Source organism: Rhamphochromis sp. 'chilingali' (assembly GCF_963969265.1).
Source record: "Rhamphochromis sp. 'chilingali' genome assembly, chromosome: 6".
Lineage (NCBI taxonomy): Eukaryota > Metazoa > Chordata > Actinopteri > Cichliformes > Cichlidae > Rhamphochromis > Rhamphochromis sp. 'chilingali'.
The window spans coordinates 12369587-12394158 of NC_137933.1; the positions used below are offsets into that span (position 1 = coordinate 12369587).

The window sequence follows — 24572 nt, forward strand, 5'->3', positions numbered from 1 at the left end:
CGTGCGTGCGTGTGAGAGAGAGATAAATATATAAACACAACACTGTTCAGAAGTATTATGTAGCTTAGTGCTACAGCTCCTGCCTTAGCACTTACATTCCTGTTGTGAAGGTCACACATGTAAAGAAAAAAAAAAAAAAAATACTGGCTGGACAGACTTAGATTCTTAAGAGAGCGAAGATGGCACTGACCTTGACTCCGTACTTGACCTTGCCAGCATAGTGTCGGATAATAAAGGCAGGCTCCATGACAGCAGGGAACTCGATGTAGCTGTTTCCTTCATGCTGTCGCTTGAACTTATCCAACAAAGTCTGGTTGGTGGCTTGAGGGAAACTGGGAAAGGAAACAAAGAAACATATGCTTTGAAGTAAAACGGGTTTTACATTTGTTTTTAATATCAAAACACCTCAAGAAAGGAAACTTGAGAATCACGCTCTTGATGAAGTTGATTCAAGACGCCAACTATGTCTTAATGCTGTAACACGAATCACACAGAAAATGTCCAACAGATTTCTGATGCTATCCACACAGAACATGATGAATTCAAGATATTATTTTTTTTCACCACTCTGTGTGTAGTTGCTACAACTGTATTATATTATAGCAGAGCATAGCGGTGGAAACGTGGGAAGCCAATATCATCTGATCTGTAACCACTTTTGACATTTTAACCTCTCTTGCCACAGGTTGAAGATTATCCTTTTAGGCCGACTTCAGTTCATATATCTCTACAGTGCGTCAGTATCAAGAGCCAGCAATTTTGCAGAAAATCAACAGCTTACAGGAAGAGGAGCGAGGGGAAGAATGAGACACCAGGGGTTTTGGAACAGGGTGAAACCTGAGCTATGAAAACAGAGCAGCTAAAGAGTCACTGCCTTCCAGCTTTGCCTAACAGGAGGAATTTGATTTAATGTCCAAATGGAGAATAAAGGGAGTTAAAGAAGGAAATATTACTTGTAAAATAGTTGCAGTAACGCCATGTACCCGAAAACACCATATTTTATTGAGGTTTAGCAGGTATAGATTCTGGACAACTCCATCTTGCTTAACAATTTAGAGAAATCTGACAAAATTTAAGTGTATTTGTCTGAAATGTGTCAATGTTCTTATAAAGTGTAGTAGGAATCACACTCAGAATCTTGCACAATGTTTTCCAATTGAGCATAAAAGAAAAATTGTCCACTCATAAGGACAGGAGAGATGCAGTGATGTTAGCATGTGCTGTGAGTGGTCCTTCAGACAAACAAGAGTCTGTTAGGTACTCCAATTTATTTCTGTCCATCTCTAGGTTGCTGTTTGTGTGTCATATAGTAATTTCCCTACACAAAACTAGTTCCTCTGTCTGTGTCGATAGTTCTGTGTTTCGCCACAATACCAAAACTACAAGCTCGAGGAGGCCGAGAAGGGATTGTGCATTTTTCACACCTGTTTTATTTCATGCTAATATAAAACCTGTGCAGAGGACACTGTCCAGCTGTAGAAGCTCTGCAGCTGGAACTCTGCAACAGTGCGGAAACACTTTAGGTTCAGTGCCTCGCTGATTTTAGTATTTCAAGGACAAAACAAAGATCAACATGAGAAGGCAGGGGGAGGAAGGTATCAAACACCACGAAGATCCCAAGCTGTAATGAAACCAGCGATTTTTCAGTTGCAGAATAACACCTGCCAATTTGAACTCGTCACCTGTACTCAGCACCTGCTGAATTATCAGGTAGTTTACTACAGCAAAGCTAAACTGAATTTCTAAAGAAGTAAACCAGTCAAACTGGTAGGGAGACATAAATACTCACTTGCACTCTTCATCCAGTAGGTGGAACAGCGCTGTGGGCTTCTTGCTGATCAGGTTGATGCAGCCTGTGTTGTCGATGTAGTCTATGTTTCGCCAGCTGATGCCCTCTGCCCTGTATTCCTCCTGCAGGGTCACATCATGTACAAACAGAGAGCTCAGCTTTAGCGACACCTTCAAGAAAAATTTACTTCACAGGACTGGAATCTGATGAACGTCTTCTTTAAGGCAATAAATGTCACCAGCTTGCTGTATTGAAATACTAAAGCGTTTGGGTATAACATAAAAAATATATGGTGTTGTCCTTTAATGCACTGAAGCTGTTGAGAAGCACAGACGCTTTGTTATAGTGGGTTTGCACTGCATGTGACACTACAGACAGCATCACAAACGCTCATAAAAAATAAATGAATAAAAATCATTAACAACATACAATCAAAAGCAGAGAACCAGTCCAAGGCTGATTAGATAGTTTTAAATCTTACAGTCAGAGTGGCTATAGTTTGTATGCATGGTCGCCTGGCCTGCTGGTTTAATAATGAAAGAATCATTCGGAGTATTTATCAGTATTACTTCCTTATACATGTTATTTTCCTGTGTTCCTGGGAAAGATTTAACCAATAAAGACCTTAATCCAGCAGAGGTTTAATAACAAAATCTCTTTCTCTTGTGTAATCTCTTGTTAGCCTAAAGTCTGGAGGAAAAATATGCAACTAATTACTGCTGTTTACTGTTAGTTCACAGGAAGAATATTTCAAGAAGGAAGCCAAACTTACTCGGAACAAAGTAAACCTTAAAGGCGAAGTGTTGTTTTATGCTGCAATTCAACTGAGCAAACGGCTGTACGGTTATTGCTTCTGGTCATACGCACAGAAAAATGTCATATGATTAATAGACACAGACAACGTCTAATGAGGAGTTTCTGACAGCAGAAACCACAGCAGATTAAAATTTGACCGATCTCACATTCAAGGTCATCTTCTCAGGCATGTCCTAACAGCTACTTTTACTGCCTGGAAGCCCCTTTCTGACCACCTGCACTATGTGCCCTCCATACTGTCAGTCGAAGATTCCACAGCTTTCGACCCCAAAGGCGGCGTGTCAGGTGACTGGGAGCATGCTCGTCATTTTTTCCAGAATCCAACAAGATTGTTCACATCGAATCCGTCCCTCGTCATGAGACGCCAGTGTGAGCTCTAGTATAATGCATTGGGGCCTCTGAGAGTGAACATTTTATCTGATGTGCATTTGTGCCTGTGACAGTTTTCACTCATCACCTGGGCTGTGTGCCAGATTTGGCCCACTCAGTCAGTCAGAACTTTTCCCAACCAAATAATGTGACAAATTCCATTTATCTCTTATAACAGCTGCTTTTGTTGAGTACAATACTAAAGCCAGGACTTTACTCTAATCTCTTAAGACTGCACACACTCAGGTGACAAAGTGTGTGTCTGCGTAATCCCGTATATTGCCACATACTCGGCTCTTAAATAAACAGAGGTGAGTTGACTCAACTCTTTGGTAATTGCTGAGTTTTGGTTTATGGGGGTGCTATTTCTAACTTTGTCATATTGTCTGGAATAACGTAACTCCCACTACCCACGTGCCTTTAAGTCATCTTCCCATAAAAACTATGATTCACTTTTATTTTGTCTGTATCAGTAAAAACCCATAAAATGTATCCGGAAGATGCAGAATCAGCTTCTTTGTCGTGTTTCTACTGAGAACTGTCAGGCTGTTATACAGTTAGTCTTTCTTTATATTAACTCAACAACAAATGGTAAATGGCCTGTATTTATATAGCGCTTTACTAGTCCCTAAGGACCCCAAAGCGCTTTACATATCCAGTCATCCACCAACAATTAAAATAAAAAGTCATTTCTTTATTTTTTTTAATTTTTTGTACAACTTTCATCTTTACGAATAGAGACACACACACACACACACACACACACAAAACACCAAACAAAAACCAACCAAGTATTTTCTTGACAGATGTGTTTTCTTTGAATGGAACAAAACGTGAAAACAAATAAAAGAAATATCCACTGACAGAGTTCTAAAAAGAGGGATATTTAGGACATACTATGACCAGTATATTGGGGATGACAGACTGGTATTTTCTCAATAACGGGGGAACACAAAAGAATGTGTGGTTAGGCCACAGGAATCCTCTAAAGTGTTCAACACCACTTTCATCATTTAGTCTAAAAGAACAAAGTCTGCTGCCCGTTTTATAATATCCAATGTAATAATGTTAAACAGTTCACATCATGTCAAATTCACATTTTCTCCTTTGTGGGTAAAGTCCTGCTGGTTATTCCATGTATTTGCCTTCACAGTTGCCATGAATAAATATTTCAACTACAAGTACAGTTAGCGACTGATTGTTAGTGAGTGACTAGATGACGAAGTGATTTCACAAAGGTGCAACAAGACAGGCATTACTGACTTATTTAACCCCTATCTGCTCCAACAGAGTGACTCAGTGGTTGACAGATGCATGGAAATCTACACTGGAACTGTAGCTGAGGGGGTGAAACACCAGTTACAGCAGACTTGCGGGCATACTTCCTCTGGTTGAAGTATGCCTGCTCTTGGTCACCCTGCCATCCCGGCTGAATCATGTTATGGGATTTTCAGACTGCCTATGTTTTGTTCACTTTTACACACAATAATTTCACAAACCTGTTAAAGAGCACATAGGTGGTATAAGGGTCAATATATTGTGAAGTGGTGCGTCAGGGCTGGCATTTTATATGCTATGTTTCTGCCAAAATATACACGGGCAACCGTGGCTCGGGGGGGTTGGGACATGCATCTGTAACCGGAAGGTCGCCGGTCGTTGTGTCCTTGGGCAAGACACTTTACCCTACTGCCTACTGGTGTTGGCCAGAGGGGCCGATGGCGCGATATGGCAGCCTCGCTTCTGTCAGTCTGCCCCAGGGCAGCTGTGGCTGCAACCGTAGGTTGCCTCCACCAGTGTATGAATGCGAGAGTGAATGAATAGTGGCATTGTAAAGCACTTTGGGTACCTTGAAAAGCGCTATATAAATCCAATCCATTATTATTATTATAATACAGTCATTGCCACAGATATAATCTGGTATACCAGGTGTTGGAAGGTAGAGTAAAGCTGAGCAATGGCTGTAATGTGCCAATCCATGCACAGGCTACATCCATCCATCCATTTTTTTTTTTTTTTCATTCCCCCCTCCCCCAAACATGTTCAAACCCAAATAAGATATTAAATTGTTCCAGTTCTTACATTTCTTTAGGAAATGGAAGAAAGGGGGAACGGATGGCATCAAAACAATAAAGGAAATCCAGAAGGACAGCCAGAGAAATATCCAAGCAACACCAAAAAAAAAAAAAAAAAAAACCCTACATAAGCTATTTAACCACAAAATACTACTTTTCCAGAATGAAACACAAACACCGAGGTTGAGGCTCTCAGGCTGGAATTAAAGGCAACTGATTTTCCTTGAGATTTGAGGGTTCATGCAGTAACCAGTAGCACAGGAAGCACTGTGGGATTATGAGAAATAACAAACACTGAACGCTGTCTCAGAGTCTTATTAAAAAGAAGTCACATATTATAAGACAGTGATGTTAAGCATGCCTAAAAAAATATGAACTTCTCAAACACACCAAAGAGGCTGACCCCGGAATTATTACTGAAATATTCAGCCTCCTCTCATGGGGCTCTCAAAGCTGATGCTGGGAGTAATGTTGCAAGCAGGCTACGTGAAATCACGCACACTTGGCGACATGTTGATCCTTTAAAAATCTTTCGAACATTTGCTTTTGGGTCACCGAATAAGCCATCAGCAAAAAAACAACCATTTAATCTAACCTAACATCCAAAGTGTTTGAAGCCCCCCTTTACACATTTTTTTAGAGGATGACTGCTAAAACAATTATGACACAGAGGTGGTTTGTGAATAACTGCCTTTGCGCAAAACAGTAATGACTAGATACAAAGACCTTCATGTGGTGTATTTCATGGTTTTCGAGCAGCCCCAGCCTCTCAAAACATGTCAGGGCAGGCAGCTGATCCTGTCAATCTCAATCTAAACACACTATTTAACTTACAGGTAAACCTTACAGATCTCAACTTTAAAAAGGCCTTTGAAGTTAATCAGCTCGCTTAAGAAAACATACATCCTCACTTGTGGTGGTCACAGGTTGGGGTGACGTTCATCTTTCTTAGCCCTGTTGGACTAAGTGTTGAAGAACGTCTTGTGGTGTATGTGCACTTCCTTGTAAATGGCCACAATCAGAACTTAGTTGGACAGATAGAACAAAACGTACACAGCAGCTTAAAAGTTTAAGGATAGGGAAAGATGCGTGTCCTGCTTCGGTTTAACAAAAGACTCACCTGTTCAAGTTTGAAGATGTGCTGATTAAAGTAATGCTGGAGACGTTCGTTGGCAAAGTTGATGCAGAACTGTTCAAAGCTGTTGTTCTCGTAGTCTTCGAAACCGAATATGTCAAGGACTCCAATGGACAAGATCTGAAGAAGACACCAACAGAAACAAATGAATGAAAAATAAAAACCGAATCTGTAATAAGAGTCATTATTGTTTTGAAGAACGACTACACTCATGCGCTTTTAATATTCTCTGTCATCTTACCTTGGTGGTTTCCATCAGGTCTTTGATGTTGAGCAGAGCGTGGTTGATCCTGAAGACAATCCAGTCAAACAGAGCACTGTACAGAGACTTGGCCATGGAGTCTCTCACTGTACCAGCCTAAAGGCAAACATACACTATCACTGTAATCTCTCAGTCAACACCATTAAGAAGTGGAAAGCAGGAGCACCAGTTTCTATGTGCATGCACTCCTTAAAAAGAGATGACAGTCAAGTTTTATTAAAAGTGAAGAAGAGGCGGTTTTTACTGGTAATTTGCATTAACTGTACTCATTTGATCCAAGTTGTTGAAGACCACGTTTCATATTTGTTCTCATGCAGTTTTGCCTGTTCTGTCTTCACAGCAATTACAGTATTCCTCAGTATTTCCCCCCAAACTCAGTGTGCCACACATCTGTTTTACACATTAGAGTTTGGCCTTGAATGCCTCCCCTCTTAACACTGCACTTATTGTACAGGCCCAGGAGAATAAAATGAAAGAAGGTCTTTAAATACAGAAAATAAAGCTGATTTGTAATGGTCAAAATGTAAAATGGCCCTGTATGAACTGTGAATCAGCATGTGGAGATGTGGTTGTATGTGGTTCTACTTTAAAAATCAACCACTTATACTTTGACCTGAGCGTAAATCACATTCCTGCAGTCCTATCACACACACTTTTATTCTGAATTTTTGATGGAAAATATAAAACTGGATATCCTAAGATGGAAAAAGCAGAGACCAAGGAGAGAAGAGACAGTGCTCCTATCCAAACAAGTCTGACATCTCAACCAAAACATGTTGGTAGACTGCGCTGTGCAACAGCAGGGCGTCGCTGAGTCATTATAAATGTCATTAGAGAGGATTACACTCATCAGTTGCACTCTGATCTGTCAACTTGTGATAGATGGAGGTGCAGAAGTTCAGCTTTAAAATCAAGGCCCAACAGAAATATCAGCTGTTATAAGCCAAGCATGGACTCCATACATTTTTGACCTCACTGCTGGCAATATCAACATGATATTCAGGCAACAAGCATGAAATATTTGGATGAAAAACTAGTAATATTTTTATGTCACAGTTCCAATCACAATACTGGGGATTTAAAAGCTTGGATTGACTGACAGAGTGATCTATTTTGTGTCTTCTTTCATAAAAGACAGGATTTTTTGTGCAAAAGCTTCCTTGTCAAATTATGAAGAAAAACTTTTTAATTCCTGTATCTGCTGGAAAGACTTGACCTCACTGCAGCAAAGAAGAGCGGCAGAAAACAACCCACTGAGTGGCTACCCCAACGCAAGAATCACAGGTTTCTAAACAGTTAAGCAGGATATTTTTAACATCCTCAGACAAAATATGTCTTCGATGTGTCAGGAGAGCCTATTGGGATCCTTGTACGTACCATAGTCTAATAACCCAGAAGCTTTTCATCATTTAGAGGAAGCAGGGTTTAAAACATTCACTTGTCTCATAAGTCTGACCAAATGGAGAAAACTCAGTACAGAAACACTCAGACTTCTTTGAGGTTTTCAACTGTCTGACTTCAGTTAACAGGCAATGGGACTGTTGAGACTGTTAGAGCAATATTTACTCAAAGACCACCCAGTGTGCTACCACAACAATCACTGTTTGTTCATATAAAATGACTCCTAAATATCCAGCGGGCCATTATGAGGTTGTTGCTGTTTTGGTGGGAATGTACAGCACAACACAGCACAGCACCGTCTTTTTGGAGAGTCTGTGGTAAAATACTGCTGAGACTGCTGCAGAAAATCTGTGCCGTAAAAAACAAAACAAAAAATTTAACTCAAGTCACAGCCTGTGTGTGCAAGATCTGACATCAGCAAAGTATGAAATACTGAAGGCATCGTGATCATTTTTAAAGTCTGTGCATTACAGCATATGTAACAAAAAATAAATAAAATGTATCGGGAGCTCTTTACACCCTGTATTCGTGTTGCTCCCTCGTCTCTTTCAGATGGCTCGCATCTGCAGACCATGATGTGTTTGTTTTCAGAGAGAGGAGGTCCCATGAAAACTCTAGAGGGACTTGAAATGCTTTCCCTTCCCTCTAAACAGACTGAAGGACTTTGTGCATGTGGGTTTGTGTAAGTGCGCACTGCTGTGACTCAGAGCCCTCACTTGACGCCACTAAACGAAGAAGCTGCGGAGAATCAAGAGTGAGCAGGAGGAGATCCGGTACTTGTGCGTGCTTTTCTGTAAACACAGCCAGGTCACACTGAAGAGCCACAACTGCAGTGCCATTGTGTTCGGGCCGGATGTGAAAACACTCCAAAAACTACTTATACCTATGCGCCTTCAAATCTGGCATCATACTAACTACATTGGTACGAATGCCAGAAAAAGCCAATCAAAACACACTGTAAATATTAATTGCCTACTAATTCACAACACATCAATCATGAGCCTGTGTTTACTTTCGTTCTGTGCTTCACACAAAGAGAATTTCAGACATGCAGCAACTGATCTCTACGATCGCTTGAAAAATGACCAAAAGTTCCACTCTGTTCCTGTCTCAGACTTCCTGCTCTCTACTATTTGACGTGGCTTCCGTTAAAAATAGACTTATTAAGATTTTGTCGTACATTTTGATTTGCAGCTTTATTTATTTACTGTTTGAGAAGCCGCAAAGCAGCTCCAGTCTCACCTCAGCCAGCTTGTAGGGAACGATCAGCTTCTCTCCCACAGTAACCGTCTTCCGCGTTGTCAGGGCTTCAAACAGCATCTCTTCTTTTACCTAGAGATGATGGTGAGACACAAGTGTTCACTCATTCAAAAGAAAGCTGAAACCCTTTTCAAGCTGCCCTTCACACCTGATTACGTTTAAAGTAACCGAAAATGTGCTTTTGTGTGTGTCTGTATGTGTATTAATATCTTTGTGGGGACCAGAAATTGGAAGTTTACTATACTTGTGGGGACCAACAACCCTTATGGGACCCAAAATCCCAGTCCTCACAAGTTTGAAGGCATTTTTCAGACTCAAAATGTGGTTTTAGTGTCATGGTTACAATTAGGTTATGGTTAGGTTTAGGCATTCAATTTTGATGGTTAGGATTAGGGTAAGCAGATAGGGAAAGCATTATGTCAATGAGATGTCCCCACAAAGATATGAATACACGCTTGTGTGTGTGTCTTTATCCTGGCTTGAACAAATAGGAAGTGTATTTAGCAGTTTAAAATCATCCGCCTTTCACAATCTAGACATATAATATGTAGAAATATATTTAGCATTGCCATCTACCTGCAGCAGTTCTGACACAACAGGTAGCACCTCTGGGTTAACAATGTCTATCTGGTCGTCCCTGTAAGGTTTCTTCTTGTAGCGGATGTTACCCAGGTGAAGGATGGCCGACAGCAGAGAGAAGATCCTAAACAACAGTTAGAGACCATTCATGGGACACTGCAGTGGAAGTATATCATCTCAATCAGCGGAATCCATTGATTTTATTAGTAAAAGTTGGACTGAAAAATTACTTTACAGTACTGGTAGTGATGGTGGGAGCTGTGGTGGCCTGCAAAGCTATCATTTATAGTATAAAACAAAAGTAGGGGCGAGTGCAGTTAGATGAAACACTGCTGAACTGGACTGTATAAATAGGCGATACCATAGGTAAATAATGGTTTCTGTGTCTGTCACTCACTGCTTGCGTGTGGCAGGAAGAAAGCCCACCATCTCCATGGCCAGCTGAAGCCTCTCAAAGTCATGCTTCAGGTCCTCTCCTTCTACATTGAAGCAGTCCTGCAGAAAAAAAAATAAAAACGTTTTTAGATGTTATCAGGCCTGCGGAGGCTGTTACAACACAGTGACCGGGGAAGCCAAAAGGGCTAATGACAAGCTACTCTGAGGTTTAGAAGGACTGCTGACATATGCGGTGCCTTAATGTTTTCAAGGTTTACAGACTGTCTAGCAAATACACTTTAAAAAAGTTTTTTTTTTTTTTTTAAATTTACATTGTACTTAAAATAAATTTAAAACAAAAAACAGAAATATTGCCTAAAGCAGACAAATTACTGAAATAAGCTATCATTAAGAAGCTTGGGGTCAAAGAAATCTGCAAAACTTGAGCCTAATGTGCAGAGTGTCTAGTGAACAGTGGCGTGTGCAGGTTCTGCTCATGTAGTGGAAAATCTGCTTTGGCACTCCACTTTAAACCAATCCACAAAAAATTTGGCAAGCAGTGAAGCCGACAGGAAGAGCAGTTTATGGATGAGCCTGTTCTTGAGAATGGACAATCACCTAAACTAGCAGAGTAAATATAGTGACTATAGTGCAATGTTTTGACTGTCATAACAAGACTAAAGTCATGACGTGATTGAAAAATATATTAAATACAAGAAATATTCTATTTAGCAGCTATATGAATACTAGCAGGAGTATACTTTTAGATCATTCTGGATCTAGATTGGTTGTTTACAAGAGCGTTCCTAGAAACATATGCTTTGATGTTTCTACATAAGTACACAGTACTTCACTGAACTACATACACCCACCATAAAGTGAGCTCTGCTCTTTCCTTTATAGGCCCATTCCACTATGGCTGCAATAATTATCACAAACTGTGCCTCAGAAACACAAACACTCCAAACACTGAGACTCATGCTTGCACCAGTGTGCCACCTCCTCGCTTCCTTCTCTCTTCCTTTACAGCAGAAATTTACACTGACCCATTAAAAGCTCTGGTGTTACATTTCCACGTCAGCAAAACCTACATTATGTGAACGTTGCTTGTTCAAACTTGAAGTTCTTTTCAATGAAAGCAGTCAGTGTAGTAAAAAGGTGTCTAAAGATTCCAGATGTCATAAAAGATGTCAGTCAAAATACGGATCACCGCTTGTCTACTCACAGTGCAGTCTGGGTATATTTATAGCATTTCTCCTCAGTAGTGTCAAGAACCACAAACCTATATTATCAGCATTATACAACAACTTGCATTGAATTTTGTAATATTTTGCAATATTACCGGATTAATGAACTGCAGCTAAAAACTTAAGCTTTCCATTGACTTCTATTCATGTCAATGGAAAGTATAAAAGCATTTCTAATCACTATAAATGCTTTAATACACTCACAAAAACACGCAGTACCCCCAAAAAAGACACAAGGAATCCCAACAGTAATGAGAGAAGACCTTTTGATCGTTGACATTCTTCAATCCAGTGTTTCCCATGTTTCAGAGGTGAGGTCACACATCAAAGTTATGAGTAGGGATGGGTACCGGTATCGGTGCCGACATAAACGGTAGTAACCAGACCGAAAAGCAGCACACATTTCGGTGCTTTTTTTTCCTGAGCTGTGATACACTTTAGATTCTAGCCAATCATTTTACGTTTCCGAGGATAGTAGGCGGGTCCAGGTACGTACGTTCTTTTAGAGCAGAGCTACAGATGCTCAAGGCAAAGCGGTCAAAAGTCTGGCTGTACTTCACAGCAAAATATGCAAACTCAGCAGCCTGCAACAAGTGCTTTAAGCTGATACTGTGATACTGTCAAAGGAGGTAACACCTCAAATCCGATGAAACACCTGGCGACGCATAGCGTTTTTGTTAAAAGCCGAGAAATGCGCCGTATTTGATAGCTTGCTGCAAGACGTCATACCGAGCACATCTACTGCGGGTGTGGTGCCTGTTATCGGACCTGGAGTTGGCAACATCCCCCAAAAACCCGAGTGATACCATATATGCCCTATAGCTGCAGAAAAGGCTAACATTGTTATCTTTTTACAAAAAAAAACAAAAAACAGCTAAACATGAGAGGTTTTTGGACAAAGTGTGTGTTCTCCATTCTTTAAGCACCGGTTCGAGCACCGTTTAAGCACCAGCACCGTTTCAAAAGTACCGGTGTGGCACCGTTATCGGATAAAACATAAACGATACCCATCCTTAGTTATGAGTGTGTTAAAAGTTTTTGATGCTACAAATTGTCTGAACACAAGATTACTCTGGGATTTCTGTAGTGTATGGAGGACAGCAAATTCAAATGAGTGCTGCAGGAAATACTGTACCGGTCAACGATCAAAAAGAAAAAAAATTAGAGCAACACAGGCAGCTACAGTGGCTAGGATATGAGTAGACATACCACCAGAACTCAGAAGGAGTACAACAGGGGAATACAAAAACAAATAAATGCTCCCCAAACCAAACCAGGATATATCCAAAAAGCAACAAAATAAGCAAGGGAATCATAGGAACGGGTGGGTGGAGGGGTGGAGGAGGTGTGCAACTGTGCAGATGAAGTGCAGCTTCAGCTGCGAGTGCTCAGGTGACACAAAATCTACCGGCTGAGGTTTCTGCAACACGTGCAGACACACGGACAGTTAACACACAGCTGATACTGACCGGCTCACTCTCACAGTAACTCTCCCAATGACGTTGGTGGCTTGTCTTTGACATCTGGAAATGACCAGTTTACAGGAGGCAAGATCAAGGTTAGAGAGCAGCATTCCAATGACAACACACACTATACTGGTCAAACATGAGCGCAGATTTAAGAGGGACTAATGACATGGAAGACGTGCTGTTAAGATACAGGCTGTTCATTACAGTCTCAAACATCGACGATTCAAAGTCAAACACTTTTAAGCATATAAGCAGTGATGACAGAGACAAAGAAAACACACTCAGACACTACCACATAAAAACTTTATGGTTGAACACATTAAGACATGAAAGCAGGAGGAAATAAGAGGTACAGACATGCAGCACACAAAAATATTAAGACACCAGAATGAATTGTTGGCTTTCCTTCAACTTTAAATACCTTTTTATGACTCATTTTTTACCTCCTGAGATAAGAACTGATTTCTACTAATGTAGAACTGAATTCTTTCAAGCCATCCAAACCCTAGATTTTATTGTTGTCAAATGTTAAAACATAATTCTTCATTATCCGTGTCCTAAATGAGACATTTGGTATTAATGGGACCAGGTGCTACAGTTTTGATATGGAAATATTTTCTTTTTTTCCTTCTTGAGTTTAGGAACTGGACTACTGAGCCATGCTGCAGACTGTGGTTTTGTATTGTTGTGCTGAAATAAGCAAGGGCTTCACTGAAAAAGAACAGTCTGAATGGCAGCATATGTTGCTCAACAACCTTTATAAATCATTCAGCATTTATAGCACTTTGCTGATGTTCAAGCTACCCCCACGCCATTATGGATGCTGGCTTTTAAACTGTGTGCTGATAACAGCCTGGATGGTTCCCTTCATTTCAGCTTAAATTTTGATTTGTAAGAAAAATCTTTTCTTTCAGACCATCTTAAATAAGCTTAGAAATACTGCTGCCTTCTCTCTATGTAGTTTCTTTGCATGCTGGAGTTTTCTCAGTGTTACCCTTGGTACAGAGACTACGAAATTCTCTGAATGTTTTAATGATATTATGCACGGCAGATTATAAAATCTTCAAATTCTTTGCAATTTTTCAGTGAGCAAAGTTAAACTTCAACTTGTTCACGTCAATTACTTGTGGGGTTTTTTTTTTTGTTTTGTTTTTTTGTTTGTTTTTTTAAAACAGGGTTGTTGATGAGGTATGAAACTCAACTTGCAGACACACTGTTGCAGAAAACAAACCCCAGGCAGCAATTTACAACCACAGATTTATGTAGATTAAAGTAATTACTGCATTTCCAGATTGTGAGCAGGCACTGCTGCAAAAACGCAGGATTCGCAGTAGAGTACCAGATTCCCATTATTTCATGCAACATCTGCTATCTGCTCATCTGTGCATTCTGGAATTTTTCAGCATATAATCAATGAGCCTCAGTGAGGGTGTCCTTAAGTGCACCTCCTTGGGGAACTTTGTTTCTTTTAGCTGCGGTACAACATGATGCTGCACGATGTTACTCTGGAAGAAAATAATATTAAGGGCATCAATCTTTTTTCTGTTTTTTTTTTCTTTTTTTAGAATATATATTGTGTACACTGCTTTGTGACTGTGTGTGAAAGTTACTTCATAAATAAATTTCAGTTTCTTCTTATACGCACACAAACACATGCACATAGTAAAAACTTGATTCCTTGTGCGAACACTGAAATCCATGCAAGAGCTCTAGCTAGGGAGTTATAATTTACATTTATATTATAATATATTCACATGTGGTTCCCAAAATAGAAGAGAAGGGCAAAATACAAGGGCATGAACAGAATGTGTGTGTGTGTGTGTGTGTGTGTGTGTGTGTGTGTGTGTGTGTGTGTGTGTGTGTGTGTGTGTGTGTGGGCATCAGTGGCTGGGAGGAATGGGAGGAATTCCCTGCTCTCTTCTGCGTAGGCATGAGGACTTTGGAGGAGGGGAGGTCGCTGGTCGTCTGAATGTCAAGCTCAGAAACGGAGACACTTTAAATTTTACAAAACATAAGCATTTCATATGCAGACTGACTATTTCTGTGTTTGTTGTGGCTTTATTTCATAGTTATGTGAAACCCGTTTTCCTTTAGGACAACAGAGCAACAGAGATGGGGGACGAATACCATTTGGTGTGTGTTTTTGTCAGCAGAAGTGAAGCAGTGAGGTTGCCTCACTGCATGAACAAAAAAAAAAAAAAAAATGTAAATAAAGACGGAAGTGAAGACAAACCTACTATACAGTACGTGCAGCTATGCCTACAAGAAGTCAAAATGAAAAGCAAACAAATTAACACGCTGTGTCTGTCCCTGAAACAGCTGAACATTTTAGATAGTGTGTATGTGAAGGACAGCAGTGCAGCACGTGTCAAAAAACTATTTTCCCCCTGTGTCATTATTCCACACATGCTGACGACATTTACAATGTTACAGATAAATGAAAACTGTAACAAATATCACATTACATGGCACGGCTAGTGTAAGATCAAGTCTGCAGTGCCTGATGCTAAAGGTCCCACCTGACTGAGGTAATGGTATTCTTCAGGCTTCTTGAGGTGAAAGGCTTTCCTCTCTTCTTCACTTGCTCCTGCCAGCAGGTAGTAAAACACATGGTAGTTTCTAAAAAACAAAGAAACAAAAAATTATTACATTGTAACTCAATTAGTTCAAACTTTACAGTGTTTTTTTTAATTATAAAAACATCTGTTTCTGGAAATGGTTAAGAAGTTTATCTCCATCTACAACGTTCCTAATCTTATGTTCTTTCCACTGAGATGGATATTATCCCCCATGTACCAAAACAGCTTAATCATCTATGCCCCCCCAAAAAAGCCCTATGCTTTTAGCAGCCGATCAGTTACTGTATTAATCATCACCATGAACATGCTCATTTTAGCAAACTGACTGAGTGGGATGCAGGACTTTATTTTGAGTGCAGTGAGCACAGCAAACTCCTGACATCCAGCAATACAGTATACAGTGCTTTCCATGTTATTTTGGAAACAGGCTTGTTATGTTCAGCAGGCTAGAATGTCAGCATGGTAATTTTAGCATTGTTAGTATTCAAAACTGGAGCAACTATAGAGAGGGGTTTCAAATTTCATCTTACAGGTTTCGTTTCAATTCATGTGGTGTGAAAACTGACAAGTTGACTAATAATAATAATGTATAGCTTATTGATCCCCGTGGGGAAATTACTTGTTTTTCTCTGCATTTGATCCATTCACTCAGTGAAGCAGTGGGCAGCCACTAAGCAGGCGCCCGGGGAGCAGTGTGTAGGGACGGTACCTTGCTCAGGGGTACCTCAGGGTAGCAGTTTAGTGGATTCGAACCCCCGACCTTCTGATCATGGGGTGACCACTCTACCTACTGAGCTATACTGACTTCTTGGTGATCCACATTCTACAGAAAACCATCTTGCTAAACTACTTGTGAAACCGATGTCTTGGAGTGGGATCAAATTATTGACTGAAAAACAACCACGACATCTCACTTCCATCAGATTATTTATCTGCGTGTGCATTCTGTTTCTGACAGAGTCGGGCTGAAGTGGAAAGGTTGGAGAGAAAATGTTTGCTGTTCGACCAAGATTCTCTTTAAATGCACACTTCAAAAGTTTTTATGGACCTTAAATCCATCTCAGAGGTAGCTAGCAAAAGGGGCCGACTGTGCACTCCACCAATATTACTGCTGAGCCCACTAATTAATTTTTATCGTCTATTTAAACGTTGGCATCTTCAACAGACATTCTGATACCAGCTTTTTTGTGAAATATATGCAGCTTTAAGAAAAACTCACTTTTTTGTGTTATAACACTCAATTTGCAAGATTGGATTAAAATGAGTATTAATAGGTTTTGTTGAAATGTTACAAATATAGTACAATAAAAAGCTCGCTGGCCTTACTGCTAATTACTGATTTTTTTACACAAGCTTATCATCTTTGATTTGGTGCATGCATGTTTTGTGTTAAATGTACGTCACAGCAACCCAGCCCAGTCCTGCTCGCCAAATGTATTTCTGCTGTTCATATGAGGGCTTTTGATAAGAATCTGCATTTCTGAGATGTGCTCACCGTTCATTGTGCTCTTGATAGACCAGTCTTGACTTCTCCAAGAGGTATTTCTCCACGTAAGCTCTGTTTAAAAAAAAAAAAAAAAGTACAAGAAAAGTGGTTGACTTTAACATTATTTCTTATTTTATTTGGACATTAATAAGAATTAGGTTCTGGGTTCTTACCCTCTCACAGTGCCGCTCTCCTGGTAGTTCACCTGAATGAACTTTCCAAAGCGACTGGAGTTGTTGTTATGTGCTGTCTTTGCATTCCCAAATGCCTATAGAGGAAAAGAGGAACATGTGGTAAGATGTAAACGAATTAATGAGAAAGGCTACATATTGCATACAGCATCTTGCACAAGGGTCACTGAGACCAAGTACAGAGTCCACTTTAAGGTGTGGATAATTTGTTTATGGATCAAGAACGCAGAGCGTCTGGCAGGAGGCCAAACATCGTCTTGAGACACTGTCCGTCTGATGCCACAAAGGAAGCTTTTGCTCTCACATAGTTTCTAACAGCATTGGTCCGAGACTGATTAATAACATGTTTTTAGGATCTATTAAAGCCAGCGGTAGACAAATTGCCAGAGTGAGGATGAAGGAGCTATGGCCAGCAGTCCTGATGGGGCGGGGGAAAAAAGCTCCTCAGTGAGTAATGGGATCCATGTGGCTGTGTGAAACATGTGTAGCGTTTGTGCTTTAATAAGACAGTCCAGTATTTCCCCTCACAGCTCTGTTTATGTTGTATGGCTGCCTGAAGGGGAAGTCGTTTTTCGCCCTATATAAGCCCTATAGTTATTTGTAGCTCTACCACAAGTAAACAAATTCCTCAGTGAATCACTTAGAGCTGTCCCGAGCTCTCCGTCTGTGAAACGGGAAAACACCCCTCCCTTACCCCACCCTTCGCCCACGCCACTTTCTAACTTCCCAAACACGCAAGGAGACAGCTAACGCCAAGCTAATGTGCAAAATTACTTGGCTTCAGGCTAATCGTAATCCACAAATTTAAGAGCTTCATCCATCACAAAATTTCTCCTGCATTTGAAAAATATATTGTTTTGGTCCAGGGTAGGCTATCGTGTTACCAATAAGGCTGTTGCTATGCAATACAGATGAAAACTTCAGGGCACAACTACCTTTTCCAGCCGTAAACAACCAACACGGCGAAGCATCACAAGGTGAGGTTTTTCTAGTCACGGCTCCTTGAGAAATGAGTCAGTGACAATTAATTTACGGCATGCAGTTTCCTCCAGGAACAATGCACACAAGGTGTACTAGCTGAAGTTAAATCATTTTGGTACATATACTGCAGAGACAGATAAGTCAGTCCAGATAAACTGAACATCTCTTAATCAGACCAACACTTTCTGTCTAAAAGTATCTAAAGGTTAGGCTCTGTCCCACTGAAGTTTACGAACAACAACCCATTTAGATGCTTTTGAGAATCGTGGTGATAGAGAACTTAGTTGGCCTCTATTACCGGCTGACACTGGCTCAAACCTCTGGATCAAAGCTACAAACTTGCCTCTTGTCTGTGACTCATAAGGCAGAAGAAATCATTAAAAAGGCAGACACAGTGGAAAAACATTTAACTCCACTGTCTGGACAAAGAAACGAGCAAACGGGGTCAAACTAAACAGTGACTGTATCACTCCGCATCCCAGAATGTGGATTTCGAAATGTGACGCCTTCCAGAGGAGCTGGCATGTTGTTCACCACTTTGTCTGTCTCTGAACTGGCTAACCTGCCTGCTTCAGGAACTCCAGGTCAGACGAGGACAGACTAACATCACTCAGCGCTCCGGAGTAGTACAAGCTTCCTACTGGAAAGTAGATAGCCAATAAAAACCGAACCCAAAAGCACTCATGCTGCTTTCAGAGTGACCAGACAGGTCAGGTATTGGACCTTTCAGTGCTTTTTTTGTGTTGGGCTGGCAGGAAGTAGGATGTGGAAAAACTAAAAACACTGAAAAATATTTCAGGCACTGTGTGTTCATCCACCTGGTCTATGTAAAAGAAAAGACGAATATCGTTGAAGACGACATTTTTACAACCTAAAGATTGTAGTCTTTCTAAACTTGGCTAGCTCCATATCAACGGTAATAAAACACAAATCTCCCAGCAGAAGAGATGAGTTATAATTGACCTCCAGGGAAGGAGTTTCTCACCGTGGACATTAAGTTCCAATGTATAAACGCAAAATGAGTGAATAAGTCATCAGTAAGAGCCAGCTATCATTAAATCACTGTGCTACTTCCAAACATTTCAATTTCTAAGAATACATTACCATAAATATTTGTCACAATAGGCTTACATAATCACAAGAATTTCCTGAGTTACAGCAGCAGCAAACAGCAATCTACAGTAACATGCCAACAGAGAAAATCCATCTGTATAATAATCAGGGTGTAAACAGTTTTTCTCCCTAACAGACACCAATGTAAAATTAGCAACAAGACAAATTCTGGTTTCAGAAACTTGGTCTCAAATGCAAATATTTTACTGCACTCTTGCGCTTTCCACCTACACAAACAGCCCACAATAATGCAAATATGTTCTCCAACCTTCTCGTATGGGAGGTGTCAACAGTTATTCTTGGAAATCTAAGTCAGTAACTTAAGCTCAAGAGGGCAGGAAGGCAAGCTGAGGTAACAAGGGCTGAAACCAAATAAACAATAACAAGCATATAATACGTAAAAGATTTATAGCGCAGAGTGGTTTTTTCTGGGTAGCTCTTTTTTTCCTTCCACTTCCACGGCTCAAAGATGCATCATGACTAAAGCTGTTTGTACAGACATGATTCGCACTGTTTCAGTGACTCCACTAGGTCAACAACATTATTCTTGGCTTCAGACCATAAACTGAGCCAAAGGCAGCCCAATGACAGACTTGAGATGGTGCCAGTGTGTTCTGGGTGTAATGTGTCCAAATACAGGCTCGGTCAAAGTCATTACGGGGAGCACAGACAGGGAGGATGCCACAGGGATGATGTTATGCTTTAGTAAGTAAAGCACAAACACTCTACAGAATTTAACTATGAGGAAACCATTTAAATGAAGTCTCTTAAACTGTGTCTTTAAAATTCATTTACTTTCTATTGCTGGAACTCAGTATTTGGTTGGTGACTATTTGTGTAGTGTAGAAACCAATGGTAATTTCGATTTACCACAATTCTCTAATGAATCCAGCTGATATAGGATTTCTAAGACCGATGACGATACCGATATTTGGCGATTTGAAAATCCGATATTCTGATAGAAGATTGATATAAACGTTGATACCAGTAGACTAGCAAATAGCTACCGATAACTTAGTTGGGATCTAACTCATTGCCATTTGAAATATATTAATATCTGAAGCCTTTTCACTCACTATCCGTAGACTTGATGCAAACATTCCAGACTTGATTGTGTAGGTAAGCCTAATTTCCATTTTGCACCTATTCCTTTCTCAAGCAATGCCATACACTCATCATGTCAATCACTTTCCTCAAACGTAGTTTAACTCAGTACCTCCCTGATGTTTTTGCAGTAGTTCCCATAATCTCTGGTCACCACACCACACCTAAGCTTTAAGTTTCCAGTGGTTCCTGTTTCCTACTTCTAATATATCAAATGTCCTGTCATGTTGATTGATATTTTGACACCAAAAATTCATGCACTCTCACTTGCAGTATTGTACTACTATAACATTTTTCCACCCCAACACCAGTGTGGATTTTTAATAACTTGTAAAAAAAACCAAAAAACCCTCCTGTCAGACCTAAAATTATAGTGTAGTGTATCCCTAAATAATGTAGATGAGCTATAAGGCTATTCTTTCCAATATTTTTAAAAAGGCTCATGAATCTGATTAATTTCATTTCTATTTCAATATCCACTATAGCAAAGTACCCGATACTATTTTTGTCAAAAAAAACCATTCAACTTAACATAATGAGGATGATTTCATTGGCTGCTTCTTGAGGAGAGGAGAGGATGTAGAGTCTGTAGAGAAAGTTGGAAGTAATTTGAATGAATGGAGGGGGTCACGCTAGCTTCTCAGATAGAGTAGAGACAAAAGAGTGCTTCATTTGACTCACAAAGGGATTATCTTTTAGCAAGTCAACAACTGCTTAGGGGCTACAAGTACATTTCCACACTGGATTGTGTTTAGAGGTCATGTGACAGCATGGCCCCAAAATACACAGAGCCGCTCTTTGTCTGAATTTCAAAGTGCCTCAATCAAATGGGCAATGGCATGAAAAGAGCATTCTTCTGTCGTACTACAAATTCATTTAGGGACATGTCACCAAATGTTCTGCATTCCTTCTTTTCCAGCAGCTACAGAGAAAATAACTCAGTGTTCTCTGTGAGTCAGTGTAGTATTGCTCATTCATCCTGTGCAGATTCATATCCTTTTCGGACCTTACTACCAGGCCAACTCATCAACCACACTATGTGGACAGGATGTAAACATGAAGTGAAAGAGCAGCTGACTTGACCCAGTGTGTGTCGCAGTGTGTGTGGGCAGATAAAGCTCTCCAGAGACCAATTCATAATCATGAACCTTGCAGTCTCACACCTAAAGCTTTGCTGGGCACAGCGGACTGTGGCCACAGCGGCTGTTTAACCACAGGGGAGATCTGCAGCCACCAGCTAAGTGAAAGCACGGTGGGATGTGGGTACTGGCAGCGGCTGCAACTGTCAAAACAATGTGCAAAAAAGTGTTTGAGGTAGGATGTGTACAGGTTTAACTGTCACCGTAAAACCTTTAAAGGGCTTTTCACCTCTGTGTAATAAAGAAAATAAATGTGCATGACCGTACTTAAAGGAGCGATGGATAGTATGAGTGAACAAGAATAAAAACTTGTTTGGATACTTGTCACCTCAGGCAGTATAAAGGGAGTTGAGCTAAACGCTAACATCCGCATACTAAAAAGTTCAGAGTGTTGATGCTAGCAAGCTGTGGTTTAATAGCTGCAGTTACCCCCTATTCAGCACCTGACCGAGGCTGCTGTAATCCATTTAAATCTAATGCTGTCTTTTTGCTTGGGTGGTGCAGGATACTTCACATCTATATGGTCAGATTTGTTTCCAGACTGTGGGCTCAATGCGGCCTCAATGCGGCCTCAGTAGCATTTACAGACAATGTGTTTATTTACTACTGCAATATGAATATGTTTTGACTGGCAAGAGGTTTATGTTTACAAAGCTTTATCTTCTAGTCAAATGATCACCTTAATCAATTGAAAACATTTTTGATACATTTTTTAATCATTTGATGGCTTTATTATTTTTTTACTGTCTGTACTGTCTGCATTGCAAAGACTTGGTTACTTGTCTTTGGATTTTTTGGACTGAACATTTCTGGAGTTGAAAATGATGTAATGTGATGTCGTCAACTTGGAAAAAATTATAGTGGACAAAGTGATTTATCACCACTTTGAGATATTTTATACACCTAATCATTCATTGCCCAGTTAAGAAAATGAGTGTCCAATTAATCAGTAATGAACAAACTTCTTTTTAGTTGCAAAAATAATGTATTAATTTTGTACAGAACAATCAGAAACCTTTTGTTTGGTCTTCTCCTATAAGGGAGCTTTTTATAACATTCCTCTGGATCCTACTATCACATACTACGTGTTCCATAAATCCCCACCATTACAAACACCCACAGGAGCAAATCTGATGGTCTACTGAAATGAGCAATATAGATGTGAAGATTGGCAGGTTGTGCAACTCAAGCTTGAATTGACTGCCAGAATTCCAGCAGTTGTTAGCTTGCGTTTTTTGAAAACTTTGCTATCTCAGACAATTTCAGCTTCACATTTAGTTGAAACTGGAGTCTTATCAGTTTATCCTGACTAACTCTGTGTCCCACCCTTTGGTAACAACTTGTAGTTTTTATGCAAAAGGTCGATGATTATCACAAGTCGACCTATAGGTTAAAAACAAGGAACGTCAGACTGTGATCAAGTATTTGCGTAACATTTGCAAAGGGCCACTGGTTCTGGGATGTTTTTCCAGCTTGGAAAAATAAGATGATCAGTATTACATTTAAAATTCAGTGCAAAATTGACACATTTTTACCACATAAACATATCTTCTTACAGTATAACTACAATGATTAGTGTGTTTCGGTCACATGTTCCACAGTAACTGAACCGAAGAGGCAAAGCAAACGCGAAGAAATTATGTTTACTTTGTCTGGTGGCCAAATTCTTTCATTCAATCAACAGTGAGGTAACCTTATAAATCATGTTTCACAGTATGAAGGACTGGGTCACTGGGTGGATAACACATTTCCACTGTATTAAATGAACCAAAGCAGCAGTTCACAAAGTGGGAGTGACATCCTAAGAAATCAAGGGTGTTACGAGATTTGTCATTTCACCTTTTTCAAATTGTGAAATACTGTTTAAGCATAATATTGAGAAATGTGACATTTCAATCACCAATATGCCATAAAAAGTATCACTATCGATGGGTGAGCTGGTTTTAAAGCAATAGTTTGACAACATTTGGGGACATACGTGGGCAGAGAGCCTAACTGGAAAACCCACATTTTTACAGATAATATCAAACAAACATGTAACATTTTAATCGGTGCCGTTCAGATCTGCATGATGGCAGATTTGGCAAAAATTCCCAAGCGCTCCCCCCTATGTTTTCCCCTTTCTTTCAAGCCAAGTGGAGGAGGGGGAAGTTAAGCAGCAAAGGGATAGAATGATCGCAGGGGCCTTTGCAGTGATGCAGACACTTTACAGGTCTGTTGTAATGAAAATAAAGATGTTGTTCTACTGGTCAATCTACATTCCCACCCTATCTATGACCAGAAGCTGTGGGTGAGCGAAAGAATGAGATCACAGATAAAACTAGTGGTCCAATCTGCACGGCAAATATCCTTGGGCAAGATACTAACCCCAAGTTGCTCTCCGATGCATCCATTGGAGTATGAATGTGTGTGAATGCTGGAAAGAAAGTATTTGCAAAAAAACTGGGGGGGGAAAGTGCTCAGGTGGAGTAGAAAAGCACTACATACTGTATATATACACACATTGAAAGGGGTATGTTGGTCAGCAAATTTAGATGCCTGATCCACTTCGTAGGTGAGGTGTTTTAGGCATGTCCAACTGAAAAGAGGGCCCAGGATATACCCAGGACATGGTCTCTCGGATAGCTTGGAGGGCAGCAAAACCAGCACATTATAGGAACTGCAGTCTGTGTATTCTTTAAGCTACACTGACCAGCTGCTTGCTTCAGCTTTACATTTTATGGACAGACATGAATTATATCACCTTTTGCGATAAAGCAGTATAAAGTATAAAGTCAGAGAAAACGCAGTGGCCTTTTGATCATAACAATGCATGACTGAAGTATTTGGCTCAATCAGAAACTCCTGTATTACTAAGAAGGAAGTGCGCATTAGTCACAGCGATGGAGATGAAAGGCAGGCGTAATAGAAAAATAATCAGTGCTCTCCAGGACACCTCTGTTATTACAGTCATCTCTCATAAAACAAACTTCTCTCAATCAGAGAAGATGAGTCAAGGGGAAAAATGGGATCCTTTAGACAGAAGCAAATCATAAACTCTACTAAAACTTGAAATTACAAATTCATTTCCCTTGCTGTTCCATAAGTTGTAGACTGGTGTATCCTCAGGTTGTGTAAGCAAGCAATTCTCCCTTATTTCACGGTTTTTGGAAAATGAGACCCCAAACAAAAATTCAGGAAATTGGGTGGATCGAACAATAACAAG

General features: G+C 40.2%; 1 protein-coding gene across 8 annotated transcripts in view; it reads right to left on the reverse strand.

Moving 5' to 3' along the window:
- myo9aa (myosin IXAa) overlaps nucleotides 1-24572 on the reverse strand; it is a 100347-nt gene that overhangs the window by 30991 nt on the left and 44784 nt on the right. For 7 of the 8 annotated variants that reach the window (XM_080884979.1, XM_080884974.1, XM_080884978.1 and 4 more), the window contains exons 3-13: nucleotides 17013-17107; nucleotides 16849-16911; nucleotides 15294-15393; nucleotides 12775-12828; nucleotides 10081-10178; nucleotides 9681-9807; nucleotides 9087-9176; nucleotides 6423-6539; nucleotides 6167-6301; nucleotides 1790-1911; nucleotides 191-332 (exon numbers count right to left, since the gene is read on the reverse strand). In XM_080884979.1, the coding sequence (XP_080741105.1) occupies nucleotides 191-332; nucleotides 1790-1911; nucleotides 6167-6301; nucleotides 6423-6539; nucleotides 9087-9176; nucleotides 9681-9807; nucleotides 10081-10178; nucleotides 12775-12828; nucleotides 15294-15393; nucleotides 16849-16911; nucleotides 17013-17107 (1143 nt within the window). The remainder of the gene's footprint in view (nucleotides 1-190; nucleotides 333-1789; nucleotides 1912-6166; nucleotides 6302-6422; nucleotides 6540-9086; nucleotides 9177-9680; nucleotides 9808-10080; nucleotides 10179-12774; nucleotides 12829-15293; nucleotides 15394-16848; nucleotides 16912-17012; nucleotides 17108-24572) is intronic. The other variant, XM_080884977.1, reaches the window with a different exon arrangement.